General features: G+C 51.8%; 1 protein-coding gene and 1 long non-coding RNA gene across 2 annotated transcripts; one reads left to right on the top strand and one right to left on the bottom strand.

Annotated features, from left to right (window-relative positions):
• Nucleotides 1-75: 75 nt before the first annotated feature.
• Nucleotides 76-6,421, bottom strand: GPATCH4 (G-patch domain containing 4). Its single transcript, XM_030302357.1, is given in 9 exon segments — nucleotides 76-891; nucleotides 894-1,180; nucleotides 1,591-1,641; nucleotides 1,894-1,985; nucleotides 3,345-3,431; nucleotides 3,514-3,606; nucleotides 3,710-3,783; nucleotides 4,242-4,423; nucleotides 6,355-6,421. Coding segments are annotated over 8 exon segments (1,206 nt in total). The 5' UTR covers nucleotides 4,321-4,423; nucleotides 6,355-6,421; the 3' UTR covers nucleotides 76-448.
• Nucleotides 6,422-11,328: 4,907 nt separating this feature from the next.
• Nucleotides 11,329-14,058, top strand: LOC115505029. Its single transcript, XR_003965887.1, has 2 exons — nucleotides 11,329-11,978; nucleotides 13,620-14,058. It is a non-coding gene; the product is annotated as an uncharacterized LOC115505029 (long non-coding RNA).
• The last annotated feature ends 1,154 nt before the right edge of the window (nucleotides 14,059-15,212 follow it).

The raw sequence follows: 15,212 nt of genomic DNA, 5'->3' as shown, positions 1-15,212 counted from the left end.
AGGTTCTCTGAGCTTTCTCCGTCCACTAACAGGGTAGCAAGATGGAGGTGAACAGAAGAAATCCCTTCAGAGGCATCCCAGGAAACGAATTTGTATTTAGGATGTTAGCAGGCGGGGGGTGGAGAGGCCAGTCAGGACTTGACCTGGCCTGGAGCCCAAGCTAACCATTTTTTCTAGTGCTGACACTGGCAGGCTATGGGCTGGGAGTCCATTCTGCCCACACCTGCATCTGCCTTCAGCAAGGGTGCCCCTCCAGAGGGCCTCTGCCTTCCTGTCCCCACAGTCCCCGGCGCTTGCCCACACCGTCCTGTGAGCAGCTGGCGCTCCGGCACTCGGCTTCCTCCTTGGGAGGGACTCCTCACGGGGAGGGCGCAGGAGCCCTCGTCCACTGGGGTCTCAGACTTCAAGTCCTGAAAAGGAACCTGTAGAGCCCGCCTTGACCGGCCCTTCAGTCTTTCTTCTGTTTCTCCTTCCTGGTTCTCCCATCAGGGCTGACTCCAGCTCTGCCCCCCTCCCCCTCCCCCACATCCTCCTCCTGGGGCCGCTGCCTTTTCTTCTTGCTTCTCCTGCTTTTCCCGTCACCGGCACCGTGCCTTCTGCTTGCTGCCTCCTGGGCCCCGCTGTCTTCGGCAGCCCGGGCCGTGGCTTCTGCGCCCAAGTCTTGCCGCCGCCGCCTCTGCTCGCGTCTGCTGCCCGGCTCCGCGTGCGCCCCGCTCTCCGCCTGCTCCGGCCCAATGCCTCCTGTTCCACCCGACACCCCCCACCGTCTCTGCTCGGTGCCGCCGCTCCTTCCTTTCCCGAAGGGCTCATCCGTTTGCTCCCCGTTCTTGCAGTCTCCCAGCTCACTCGTTCCTGTGGCCTCCCCGTCCCCGCCTCCGACAGCTGTGCCCCTGTCTCATCTGCAACCGCCTTTTCTCGCTGTTGCCTTTTCTTCTTCTGGCTTCTCCTGGTGCTCTGGCCTGGGTCCTCTGGGCACTCCTCTTCTGCATCCCCATCAGGTGCCGTAGCCTCTTCCTCCCCTTCCTGCTTTCTTTTCTTTTTCTTCTTTTTGCGGGGCTTGCTCTCAGACTGTAGTTGAGAGGTCCCGGGGTCCTGGCCTTTGAGATGAGCCAGGAAGGCCTGTTCTTGGGCCTCCAACCGAGCGAGCTTAGCCTTCATCGTGATCCCAAGACGAGCAGCCCTGAAACACATGGAGGCCCGGGTCGGAGTGAGGTATGGGGGAGCAGGCCTAGTCCTGAGATTGCGTGCAGAACTGGCAGGGGAGGAGCTGCCTCTCTCTCTTTCCAACGTCTATTGTTTTGAGAGAAGGCGCATGTGAGCAGGGGAAGGACAGAGAGAGGAGGTTCCACACGGTTGGCACAGAACCCGACGTGAGACCCGATCTCACGAACCGTGAGATCATGACCTGAGCCACGATGAAGAGCCGGACACTTAAGCGACTGAGCCCCCCAGGTGCCGCGGAGCTGCCTGCGGGCAGCTGGAACCCTTCCCCCTGGGGTGGGAAGAGTACAGAGTGGCGCAGACCATCCTCTAGGGTGGGCTTGCGACAGGGAGGAAGGCAGGGAGCCCGGGGAGCCGAACGCTACTCACTTGTGTGCTGTTCGCCCCTCACAGGCTTGGAGCAGCATCTCATCGGTCAGACTGTGGGGTGGGGGGATCAAGAATTACACACACAGCTCGTGGAAAGGCCTGCCCTCTCCTGCCCTCGAAGGCATTCCTTCAACACCGACTTCCTGTTCGGGACCTGGCACTTTCTAGGTGCCGGCGATGCAAAGATCAGTACAACGCGGTTCCACCCGAAGCAGCCCAGTCAGGCACGAGACTTGGTGCCTTCTCTGGAGGTTCAAAGGTCTCTCCTCCCGCACCCCTCCCACCACTGAAATGAGGTCTCACATCTTTGGAGGCTTGGACCCCTGGCTGTCATCATCACTGTGGCTCTCCACGTCTTTGTCTGGCTGTTCACCACCTGACGTCAGCGTGGCCGTCTAGAAGGAGTGATCATGGGGGTGGACAAAGCCCGCTCAACACCACTGCCAATCCCTCTCCCCTCCTGGAACCCTCCCCCCCAGGAATTGGTAGCCATAGGCACAAATCTGCCAGTCCCCGATACGGCTCCCTGAGACCCCCCAGGGAGGTGTGCCGAGCTGCATACTTCCAACTTGGGCAGGAGGTGGGCTGCAGCTGTGGGGGGGTGGGGGGCAGTGGGCAGAAGGGAGGAGGGAGCGCTCCGGACCAGCAGGTCCTCATGGTGCTAACTGTAAAGACGGTGCTTCTCACCCCTCCCCCACACCTACGCACAGGGCTTTATTTAACCAGACTGAAAACCTACCACGGGTCAGGGGTTGGCGTACACAGTGGAACAGGATCGAGAGGTCCAGCCCACGTGAAATCTACGTGTGGGGCGAAGGGAGGACGGCAGAACACAGGCCATCGTGGTGAAAGCGCTGCCTGTGCCAGAGGAGGGGTACCCAAGCTGACTTCGGGGTTTAGGGAAGCTTCAGGACCTTGGTGAGCTCCGGAAGACAGACAAAAGTTGGCAGGCAGAGGGGGAAAGGCAGCGGGAGGAGCACGTGCAAAGCCCCGAAGGTGAAAGAAGATGGCACATTCCTGAGAACTGATTCTATCCGGCTAACAGTGCAGCGGTCTCAACAAGGGTGAGTACAGGACCAGGCTGCAGGGCCACATGAGCCAGTGTGACACATCAGGACTGTCCTCCTAGGTCAGGGACGAGCCAGAGCCCCAGTGAACTCTGTTACAGAGAGCACTCTGGACGCTCTGTGGCACTGAACTAACGGGGTGAGGAGTCTGCGTGTAAGGCTGGGACAAAATCCAGCAGAAAGGACAACGGCCACAGTGATGAGGACCAGGGGAAAGGGCTGCTACATGACACAGCCCATAGCACATAACAGATGCTCCCTTCTGTCAGTATGCTGGAAAGCAGGAGTCTGCAGACCTAGGTTCTAGTCCCGTCCACAAGCCACTTTCCCCACTCTGGGCCACAACTGCACAATACACAGGATGGGTCAGATCCTCTCCCAGGTCCCCTCTGGATTTGGAGTCCTTCGCACCGGGCATCCCCTCTCACCCTGCTCTGGCAGCATCTCTGTGCCCCCCCCCACCCTCTATCGCCGCCCCTCAGCAGATGGTAGGATCCACGGGACCTGCAGACTCAGTCCTGGCCGAGGGCCAGGCAGTCTAGACCAGCAATGGCAAGGTTGGTCACAGAATGCGACGTTACGGTGGTCCCCAGAACAGGTGAGGCATGCAAAGCAACTGTTCAGGCCCCGGGGGAGGCCCGGGAGGGGGGGAAAAGGATGGACCCCCTCACACCCAGCCCCTGGTACCTTTACAAACTTCTGATACAGCAAGTTGGGCTTGGGACGATTACGACGGGTAGTCTCCTTAGAAAGATGCCTTATCCGGACTCCGTCCTGGGGGAAGGTGTCAGTCAATGGGTGGCACAGGCGTGTCCCAGGCCCCCACGGTCCAATGGCCATCTGTCAGCACTCCTACCTGCCCAGTCTCCACAACCAAGCCGGCTGCAGTCTTGTTGAAGAGCTCATTCCACCAGTGGTCCGTGAACTCCTTGGCAGGGTCGTGTCCCACCTGCCAGAGGAAGAAGCGGGAACCCTGAGGACCTGTCCCTGCCCTGTCCCCAGAGTCCCCCTCTCCCATCCACACTGCCCTCCCTCAGCCTGCCCAGTCTTACCCCATGAGTGTCCTGCTTCAGCGTCACCCTGAGGGCCTGGGTGATGCCATTCTCCTTCCGGCCCAGACCTTTGCCTGCAGGACGGGGAGCGACCCGTTTATTCCGCTGCCTGCCCTGAGCCCCCACTGGGAGGGCAGAGTGGCCCTCCCACACGGAGCGCTGGCTACACTCCGTCCCGGGCGGATGCCCTCCAGTCCCACTGTTCCTGGCATTTCTGCACACAGTGTCCCTGCCTTTGTCTGAGCTCAAGCTGTCTTTTCCTTCATGCTTCCTCCAGGACAGAGGTTGTGCCCCTTCCCCCCTCTCCCAGTCCTCCCAACCACTTCTTTCTCACGGACCCACTGTAAAATTTCTTCCACTCTTCCATTTTCTGGAAAAGCTGGGAATTTTCACCTGTAAATTTCCCTTTAAACTAGCTTTTCCTCCTCCAGCTGCACGGATTACAAATGGGTAGCCCAGGACGCCGCCGCTCCCCTGGGCAGAAAGTGGCTGGAAAGTTGGGAGGATGTGGAAGGGGCGCCACGGGGATGACCTTGGGTCCATCCATGCTTCAGCAGCTGCTCCTCGGCAAACTTCATCCCACGACTCTTAATCTCTGGCGTGACACTCATGGTGACGGGAGGGTCACTAGGCTCAGGCCCTCAGCAGAGTAGACGACATCATTCTCATCCTAAGCTCAGGCCCTCAGCAGAGTAGACGACATCATTCTCATCCCTTCAAGAGAAAAGGAGAAAGTGGCCAAATCACCCATCAAATCCATCCTGGCTGCTCTCATAAAAATTCTTTTCCGAACCTGGGGCAGAGACAGAGGAAGGAGGCCCGGTCTTTGCGGAGCTCCCTGTCTGACCACAGAGAGGTCAGCAAGTCGAAAAGGCAAGTCCTAGTGTCAATAATAATACCGAAATGTACCGAGAGCTCACCACATGATGATTTCGCTCAATCTTCCCAGCCGGGGAGGAGTACTCTGCATTCAGAAAGGTATTACTCTCCCTACTTTATTTATTTTTTTTTTTAATTATTTTTTTTTCAACGTTTATTTATTTTTGGGACAGAGAGAGACAGAGCATGAACGGGGGAGGGGCAGAGAGAGAGGGAGACACAGAATCGGAAACAGGCTCCAGGCTCCGAGCCATCAGCCCAGAGCCTGACGCGGGGCTCGAACTCATGGACCGCGAGATCGTGACCTGGCTGAAGTCGGACGCTTAACCGACTGCGCCACCCAGGCGCCCCGACTCTCCCTACTTTAGAAATGAGGAAATTAAGGCCTAAGGAGGTTAGGCAACTTGCTCCAGGTTACACAGCTGATGTGTAGACGGCAACCAGACATCTTGTCTGCAGACTCCCTGCTCTTCACCACTGCCTGACAACATCTCCCACCGTTTATTACCATGTAAAAACAAAGCTGAGAGGCTTTTAACCTGAGTTATAAGAATACTCAACAAAGGGGCGCCTGGATGGCTCAGTTGGTTGAGCGTCCGGCTTCAGCTTGGGTCATGATCTCGCAGTTCATGGGCTCGAGGCCCGCTCTGTGCCGACAGCTCGGAACCTGGAGTCTGCTTCGGATTCTAGATCTCCCACTCTCTCTGCCCCTCCCCCGCTCGCTCTCTGTCTCTCAAAAAATAAACATTAAAAAAAACAACAACAAAAAAACAATGATGACCAGTCTGGTTAGGTATGAAAACAAACTCAGAATGACTTCCATTTCTGTTCACGTTCTTACCGTGAAGGACGATTAAAGGACGATTACCTGAAAACCTGATACTCCAAGAATCCCAACAGAAAAGCACTGAATGAAGAAATGGCTCTGTCTTGCTTCTTGAATTTTTAAGAATGGTAAAAAAACACTGGGGCCTTTAAGGCTACCTCAAAACTCTGCCTCCTCCCAGAAGTTATCGCTGATGCATCAGCCCCCAAATTTCAATAATAAAAACATCTAACACTAACACATTTACTCGATGCCAGCATGCTGCTAATTGCTTTACACAGATTATCTTATTTCCTCCTCCCAACAATCCTACTAGCAAGTGTTGCCATCATTTGCAAACGAAGAAATGGCACTGAGTTTAGCTACCCGCCCAAATCAGAGAGCTGGCAAGTCGTGGATCCGGGATCTCAGACATCCCAGAACTGGTGTTAATACCCCCTCGGTCTCTTACGGCTCTCTGTGCTTCCCGACGAAAGGTTTACCGCAGCCTCTCCCTCGTGGCAGAAACCATTCGCCCTGGAAATCGGAGTCGGACTTTGTTCTCCAACCCCAGTGCACTTAACGCAGCGCCCGGAGTGAGAATGCGTCCAGCCGGTATGACACAGGTGGGGGCTGCTTTAGCCCGCTGCCCATGGACAACTGTGGACAGAAGCAACTAGATCCCAGGCTGCGCGCCGCAGGCTCTGTGAAGTCTGCGAGCGCGCCTTCACGAGCTATCTCCTCTCCTGTCAACCTGAGTTTTCTGGGAAAGTGGCCTAGGCCAGTCTCCTGACAGCAGTTCCAAAGGGCCGCTACCCTCTCCCTAGCCTCCTTCCTCGTGAGGTTTAAATCCCAGCCCTCCCGCCGCGGTCCCGCCGGGCAAAGCTTCTCTCCTGCTCTAGCCTTTGCTCCCGAGCCCGGGCTCCGAATGCCACCGTCGCGGAGGGCGGTAGCCCCTTACCGTCACTGCGGGGCCCTCTCCGCAGGAACACGTGCCTCCTCCGACCAGTGCGCCGCCATCTTCCCGGAAGTGCCGGGGACTCGGCCCCTCTAGGCTGCCGAAACCATAGAGACCATCACGGGCCCCGGAAGCCCGGGTCCTTGGGGCCTGGTGGGTATTGCTGAGGCTCCCTGGCGGGTATGGTTGCCATGGAAACTCGCGCGCGCCCGTTTCCGGAGGTTCGGGGGTGTTCTACTCGCCGCCAGCCTACAGCCCCGGAGCGGCCGAGGGACTTGTCCTAACTGGCCTCGGGAACGCCGAGAACAGCTTTGGCTGCGACGCTGAGCTAGTCCCGCCACAGACGTGGGGAAGGAGTCTCCGGGGAGCGCGCAGGGGTCGGGAGGGGGCCCTTCGGGAGTGGTTTCGGCGGGACCAGTGCTCAGCTTGCGGGAACAGGCGTTTGGAGGTTTGAGTAGGCTCATCAAACGCTGTGCCGGGACCTGCCTCTTTGGTACTGGTGATGCCCTGACTCGGGAGCCTCTGGCTTGGCCGGGGTCGTTGACACCGTGAGTGGGGCTGGAGGAGGTGAGGGTGGGGCCCGGAGCGAGACGCCGGGCCCCGGGGTCCCGGAATGCGCGCCAAGCTGGGGACTTTGCACTTGCAAGGTGGCTCCACTGAGCAAACTGTGCAGTTAGCTGCACTTGGCTAACAAGTTAGCAGGAGAAGTTGCAATGCCCCCAGCCACACCCACTGTGCCTGGGCCTCGCCAAGCCCCCCGCAGAACTAAAACCTGAAAAAATCCGCCCATCGGCCTCCCTATATCAGTATTTACGGGAAGTTAAGGGTGCACCTGCTCCAGAAACTGGAAGAGAAGAACCGGCATCTCCCGGTAAGGTTTGTCACAATTGCTCACTTTGTCACACTCCTCTTCATCACATTTTCTCCGTAAAATTAACTTTACTTTTAAAATATGCTAGGGGCGCCTGGGTGGCGCAGTCGGTTAAGCGTCCGACTTCAGCCAGGTCACGATCTCGCGGTCCGTGAGTTCGAGCCCCTCGTCGGGCTCTGGGCTGACGGCTCAGAGCCTGGAGCCTGCTTCCGATTCTGTGTCTCCCTCTCTCTCTGCCCCTCCCCCGTTCATGCTCTGTCTCTCTCTGTCCCAAAAAAATAAATAAACATTGAAAAAAAATTTTTTAAAATAAAATATGCTAAATGTGGTGCGGAGGGAGGAGGGGGGCGCCTGGGTGGCTCAGTCGGTTAAACGTTGAACTCTTGGTTTCAGCTCAGGTCATGATGTCATGGTTAGTGAGTTCGAGCCCCACGTTGGGCTCTGCACTGACAGCGCAGAGCCTGCTTGGGATTCTTTGTCTCCCCGTCTCTCTGCCTCTCCCTCTCTCTCTCAAAAATAAATACACATTTTTTTTTTTTTAAACATGCTACATGGAGGGGCGCCTGGGTGGCTCAGTCAGTTACGCCTCTGACTTCGGCTCAGGTCACGATCTCAGGGTTGGTGGGTTCAAGCCCCGCATCCGGCTTTGTGCTGACAGCTCGGAGCCTGGAGCCTGCTTCCGAGTCTGTGTCTCCTTCTCTCTGCCCCTTCCCCGTTAGCGCTCTGTCTCCTCCTGTCTCAAAAATAAATAAACATTTAAAAAAATGCTACATGGGAACACTAGTTTAAACAATGGCGCTCGGTTAGTGGAATTCTAGATGCTTGCCTAGTGAAATTCTTTGTGATTGCTACGAAGATGCTCCTCAGACACTGGATTCAGTTTTGGAATCTTCTGTGAATGGTAGTCACTTCTGAGTCCTTTTCTCTGCCACTAACTGTGGGACCTTGAACAAGTCACTTCTGCTCAAGAGCACCCTTTCCCTGTCTGGAAAATTAGAATGTTGGACTAGTTAAATCATCTTTACAGACTTGGTTTTTTTGTGGTCTCTCGGGGGCCACTGAGGGAATCCCCAGACCGGGCTTCAGTTTCCACCACCTCCCTCTCCATTTCTTCTCTCTCCTCTCCCTATCCAATGTCTTACATCATATTGTGGTGATAAAAGAGGTTTGAAAAGTCCGGAATGAGGGAACCGCAGGGGCCCTTCCCAGCTCAGAATACTCTGTGGGTCACTCTAAAACCCGAGTGGCCCTAATTCCCTGACCCAGGGCCCCTATTCTGGTCTAAGACCTTGAGCTCTGTGTTCTGCCTGACTCATTTATTCAATAAACATTTATTAAGGGTCTTCTTTTTTTTTATATATATATATTTTTAAACATATTTTTTCGTTTATTTATTTTGAGAGAGAGAAAGCATGGGAGGGGCAGAAAAAGAGAGAGAGAGAGAATCCCAAGCAGGCTCCACGCTGTCAGCGCAGACCACGATGCGGGGCTCAAACTCACTAACTGTGAGATCATGACCTGAGCCAAAAGCAAGTCGGACCCTCAACTGATGGAGGCTACCCAGGTGCCCCCATTAAGGGCTTTCTATAGACTAAGGGCTAGAGGTATAAAAGTGCTCTGTCTTGTTGGCCCTCACAGTCTTGTTGAGATACAACAAGTTGCCAAGCATTTATATCACAGGAACAAGAGCTCTGGTGAGGTTAGGACACAGTACTGGGGTGGGGGTGGGGAGTAAGATGGCTGCACCTGCCCGTGTTCGGGGGCCCCCGGGCGAAGCTTTCTGAAGGAGCCTCCCTTGAAGGTGCAGGCCTGGCCCTGGGGACGGTGTGGGATTGTAAGGAAAGTGGGCCTCAGGAGTTCCAAGTGACGTGGAGTCTCACGCCTCCTCACGAGAGTAGAAACAAAGGCTGTTAGAACAAGAATACGCGAGTACTTAGAAGGAGGTAATCTGACTTGCAGACATAGCACGGTACATAGAAATACTTATTACAGTAATATCTAAAAATGGAAAAATTGTAAAGAACGTAAATAGCCCACAACAGAATGGCCAAATAAGTTAGTGTGACCACACGGTGGGCTAACATGCAGCCTTAAAATATGATGTTGAAGAAGGATTCTTAATAACTTGGGGGAAATGTCTATGATGTAATTGAAGTGAAAAGAGCAGATACAAGATGGCACCCATAGGAAGGGCTCATCCTTGTTAAACATCCATAGGTAAGGGCTCATTCTTGTTGTTGTTTTTAACATAATTTATTGTCAAATTGGTTTCCATACAACACCCAGTGCTCATCCCAACAGGTGCCCTCCTCCATGCCCATCACCCACTCTCCCCTCCTCCCCCACCCCCCATCAACCCTCAGTTTGGTCTTAGTATCCAAGAGTCTCTTATGGTTTGCCTCCCTCCCTCTCTGTAACTTTTTTCCCCCTTCCCCTCCCCCATGGTCTTCTGTTACGTTTCCCAGGATCCACATAGGTTTTCACTCATATGTGGATCTTGAGAAACTTAACAGAAGGGCTCATTCTTGTTAAGCGTCCATAGGTAAGGGCTCATCCTTGTTAAACATCCATAAGTAACGGCATCAGAAGGAATAAGACAGTTAAGCATTAAAGTAATATAGCAAAAGAAGTACAAGACTTGTACATGAAAACAAAATGTTACTGAAAGAAAATAAGGAAGATCTAAATAAATGGAAAGATGCCCATGTTCATGAATGGGAAGACTTAATGTCACAATACTCTCCAAATTCAACACAATGAACCTGCAGACTCAACACAGTCTCTATCAAAATCCCAGTCAGCTTTTTGGCATGAATTGACAAGCTGATCCAAACATTCATATGGAAATCCAAGGAGCCCAGAATAGCCAAAACATTCTCGAGAAGGAACAAAGTTGAAGGACTGATGCTTTTCTATTTCAAAATTCACTACAAAGCTACAGTAATCAAGAGTGTTGTTCTGGTATAGGATAGATGTACAGGTCAATGGAATAGAATTCAGAGTCCGGGAATAAACCCATAAATTTATGGACAATTTTTTGGCAACAAGAATGCCAGGATCCAATGGGGAGAGAATAGTCTTTTCAACAATGGTGATGAAACAACTGGATAGCCAGATGCAAAAAAAAAAAAAAGAGAAAAAAAAGAATTTGGACCCTTCCCTCATATCATGCAAAAACTAACTCCAAATGGATCAGAGAACTCAATGTAGGAGCTAAATCTCTAAGGCTCTTTTTTTTTTTTTTTAATTAAAAATGTTTTGTTGGGGCGCCTGGGTGGCGCAGTCGGTTAAGCGTCCGACTTCAGCCAGGTCACGATCTCGCGGTCCGCGAGTTCCAGCCCCGCGTCGGGCTCTGGGCTGATGGCTCGGAGCCTGGAGCTTGTTTCCGATTCTGTGTCTCCCTCTCTCTCTGCCCCTCCCCCGTTCATGCTCTGTCTCTCTCTGTCCCAAAAATAAATAAACGTTGAAAAAAAAATTAAAAAAAAAAAAATAAAAAAAATAAAAATGTTTTGTTTATTTTTTATTTTGAGTGAGACACAGAGAGAGCACAAGCCTGGGAAAGGCAGAGAAAGGGAGTACAGAGGATCCAAAGCAGGCTCTGTGCTGACAGCAGAGAGCCCAACGCCGGGCATGAACTCACAAACAGTGAGATTGTGACCTGAGCCAAAGTCAGACGCTTAGCCAACTGAGCCACCCAGGCACCCCTCTCTAAATCTCTTAAAATTAAAACTTTTGTGGTCCAAAGGACATTATCAGGAAATTCAAGAGACAATCCACAGAATGGGACGAAATATTTGCAAATCATGTATCCGTTGAGGTTCTAATATCCAGAATATATAAAGAACTCTTACAACTCAACAATAAAAAGACAACAGAATTGTAGAGTGGACAGAGGATCTGAATACACATTTCTCCAAAGAAGATCTACACATGGCAAATAAGCTCATGAAAAGATGCCCAACTTTATTAGTCATCAGGGAAATGCAAATGAAAATCATAAGGGATACCATTTCACACCTACTAAGATAACTTTTTTTTTTTTTTAAGGATAACAACATGGAGAGGATGTGGAAAAATTGGAGCCCTCGTGTATTGCTGGTGGGAATGTAAAATGGGGCAGCTGCCTTGGAAAACAGTTTGAAAGTTCCTGAGAAAGTTAAACATAGAATTACCATAGGACACAACCATCCCACATCCTGGGTGTGCGCCCAAAGAGAACTGAAAACCTATGTCTGTATGGAAACTTGTATGTGAATGTTAATAGAAGCATCATTTATAATATTCAAGAAGTGAAAACAGCCCAAACATCTATCAACTGCTGGATGGATAAATGAAACATGGGAGGCGCACGCAATGCAACATTACTTGACCATCAAAAGGAGTGAAGGGCCGGTGCTCGCCACCATGTGGAGAAACCTTGGCAACGTGCCAGGTGAAAGAAACCAGAGACAAAGGCCTCATCCTGTGTGGTTCCGTCTACACACAATGTCCAGAACAGGCAAATCTGTAGACACAAGTCAGTTTGGGAGAGGGCAATGAAGAGTGACTGATCTGGGTGCAGGGCTTCTTTTTAGATTGATGAATTGTTCTGGAATTACATAGTGGTGGCAGCTAAACTCGTGAATATCCTAAAAACAACTGAATTGCATTTTAAACAGCATGTGAATTATACCTTTAAAAAATGCACAGGCACACTAGAACAAAGGAAGAACATGAACATGTTATAAGCAGCCGTTCCTAGGTGAAGGGATTATGGGTAAGAGTTTCCTCCTCTTTGTACCTTTTCCCTGAATTTCAAATTTTCTGGAGTTAGCATATATTATTTTATCAGAACATAACTTAAAAAAATTTTTTTAATGTTTATTCATTTTTTGATAGAGACAGAGCGTGAGTGGGGGAGGGGCAGAGAGAGAGGGAGACACAGAATCCAAAGCAGGTTCCAGGCTCTGAACTGACAGCACAGAGCCCAACGTGGGGCTCAAACTCACAGACTGTGAGATCATGACCTGAGCTGAAGTCGGACGCCTAACCGACTGAGCCACCCAGGCGCCCCTTGGAAAATAACTTTAAAGCAGCAAATGGGTACAGCCCAGAGTCAGTGCTGAGGGATTTGGCACAGAGAAGAGAAACATAGAGGAAGTGAGCGTGGCCCTGGGATTACCGACTCGAATTCCTTTCTGTGTTTCTGGACTCGAGTGAAATCCTCAAGGTATTGGGTTAATTTTCTGTACTGCGTTTAAAGCCCCCCCCCCCAGCAAAGCCCGAGGGCTCATGAACGCCTGAGTCACTTCTCTTCCCCAGCTCTTGTCACCCCTTTTTTTCCCCTTGCAGATAAAACCTGAAACTGGGGTGCCTGGGTGGTTCAGCAGGCTAAGCGTCCAACTCTTGGTTTCGGCTCAGGTCATGATCTCAGGGTTCGTGTGCAGAACCTGCTTGGGATTCTCTCCTCCTCCTCTTTCTGCCCCTCCCTGCTTGCGTTCTTGCTCTCTGTCAAAAATGAGTAAGTAAATAAATAAATGAAACAAAACCTGAGAGCGAGCTCAGACAAAACAGCTTGTGGTCGCAAGTACAATGTGGGGCTTTGAAAAGCCTGTATCACAAGCAGTGGCATGTTTACAGAACAGCCTCTGTTCACTTTTGTTTCCGGATGGAAAAGAAGGCGCCCAGGTCTCAGTTTTCCTTAGACCGAGATGACTTCCTAATCCCTCACCTAGGCAGTCTCTCGTTTTTCTACCTCATTGACCCAGTTCGCGATAATAAACACATTACAACCCTCTGCGTACAGCGCTTTGCTATTGAAAACTAATGGTTTTTATAATGGTGGTTTACAGTTTAAAATGCCATTTGCACAAACATTATCATATTTGATCCCCACCATGATCCTGCGTTGGATGTAGTTGTCCCTATTTGCAGGCAAGTCAGCGGAGGGCCAGAGGGCACACAAAACGGGGATGGAGAGAGAGGACCGCGGTCTCAGGGGGAGACAGGTGTGTCCCAGAAACGCCACTGCCACCTGAGCTTGGTACCGTCCTCCTCTCCCTTCGGGGTCAAGGCCTGAACTCCAATCGCTGTCTCCCCAGTGCTCCTGTGGACCTTTTCCTGGCCTCATGTCCCCCCTGAAGGGGCCTGAACCCCGAACGCGGAAATGCTGGCCTTGGGGTGGGGTGAGCCCGGAGGGCGGGAGGGGGCAGGCGCCAAGGGGCCCTCTGTCCTCCGCAGCTCTCGGCCACCTCTAGAGTCACCCTGGAGAAGCACAGTGTTCAGGGGAGCGGATGCATCCACATTTGGGTTGCTTGTTTTCTATTTGTTTTATTTATTTTTAGGTGCAAAAGGTGATTTTATTAAAGCACAGGGAGGACCCTGGGCAGGAAGAGCTGCCTTTTTTTCTATTTTTAAGGTGCAGTCCTTCCAGAGACCTCAGTGGAAAAGCAGTGGGACCGGTTCTGCAACGGATGGCGTGGGAGACCCCGCAAGCCCCCACCCCCAACTCCCCGTCTCGGAAAGAGACTTTGAGAAATCGGGACTCCGCCCCCTGCTCCTCCGGCTCGCGAGAGAGCGAGGGTCGTCCCAAGGGCGAGCGGACACCTGCGCGCGCCCCCTGCTGGCCCTCGGGCGCCCTGCACGCTAGCACCGCAGCCCTGACTCCCGACTCAACCCACGTGATCCCAGTCCTGGAAGTTTGGAAGGACAAACAAGAAAATGTTCAATTTACTCTATGTGGTGGGATTGAGGGAGATTTTCATTTTTAATGTTTTGATATTAAGTTGTATACAATTAAGTATCATCGTGTGATCGTGTTTTTAAGAAGCAATAAAAGTTGCCTTCCAATGGAAAAATTGATTAGTCTGGGATTCATTTTGGCTTCACTGTTACATTTAATTCTCTAAGATTCCTGGGATTGATTTAGTTTATGGAGAGGGTTGTGGCTCATATACATCTATATTTTTTCCCTCAAGATGTCTAACTAGTTGTCCCAACCTGTGGCACCGTGAATGTCCACCAGGGGGCGTCAGGGTAAATATGCTGCAGTCACCCACTGGGACACCATTCAGACCCAGAACCAGAGGAAGCTTTATGTCCCATGCTGATGGGACACATGCCATACACTATTAGGCGAAAAGAGCAAGGCAGGGAACAGCTCCTAGGATATGATCTCAAGTAGATTTAAAAAGAACATGCAGGGCACCTGGGTGGCTCAGCAGGTTAAGCATCGGACTTCTGCTCAGGTCATGATCTCACGGTTGGTGGGTTCGAGCCCCCCCCCCCCCCCCCCCCCCCCCCCCCGGCGTCGGGCTCTGTGCTGAGGGCTCAGAGCCTGGGGCCAGGCTGCTTCCGCTTCTGATTCTGTCTCCCTCTCTCTGCCCCTCCCCCACTCACACTCCGTCTCTCTCAAAAATAAAAAAATAAAAAGAAAATAAGAACATGTAGGGGCACCGGGGTGGCTCAGTCGCTTGAGGGTCCAACTCTTGGTTTTGGCTCAGGTCTTGATCTCACTGTTTGTGAGTTCAAGCCCTGCATTGGGCTCTATGCTGGCAGCATGGAGCCTGCTTGGGATTCTCTCTCTCCCTCTCTGCCCCTTCCCTGCTCTCTCTCTCTCTCTCTCAAATAAACTTAAAAATAACTTAAAAAACAAACATTGATTTAACTCATTAATGAGGGAACAAGGCAAAAAAGGAATCTCAAAGTAAGATTACTAATTTACATATGAGACTGGTCGACTTTCTAAGGCAACCAAACTGAAACACTTTTATGGTTAACTTCTGTATTGGGCAACAACAGCTGATTACTTTATCCACTTCTGCGGGTTAACCACCAATAGGACGGAACTGTAAATGGTTGTGGACCATTCATCAAGTAGACTAACAACAAAGGTACATTCTCCAGGCGAGTCCGGTGGCTGTCAAGCAAGCTTTTGACGATGCTCCAGAGTGATACCAAAAAACCACCCGGAACAAGCACTTGTCCGTTTACCTTTTCCAAGTTTGGAGGA

This window comes from Lynx canadensis, chromosome F1, assembly GCF_007474595.2.
Source record: "Lynx canadensis isolate LIC74 chromosome F1, mLynCan4.pri.v2, whole genome shotgun sequence".
NCBI classification, from domain to species: domain Eukaryota; kingdom Metazoa; phylum Chordata; class Mammalia; order Carnivora; family Felidae; genus Lynx; species Lynx canadensis.
Note: the sequence above shows the minus strand (reverse complement) of the source record. Positions and strands in the feature narration are given on the sequence as shown.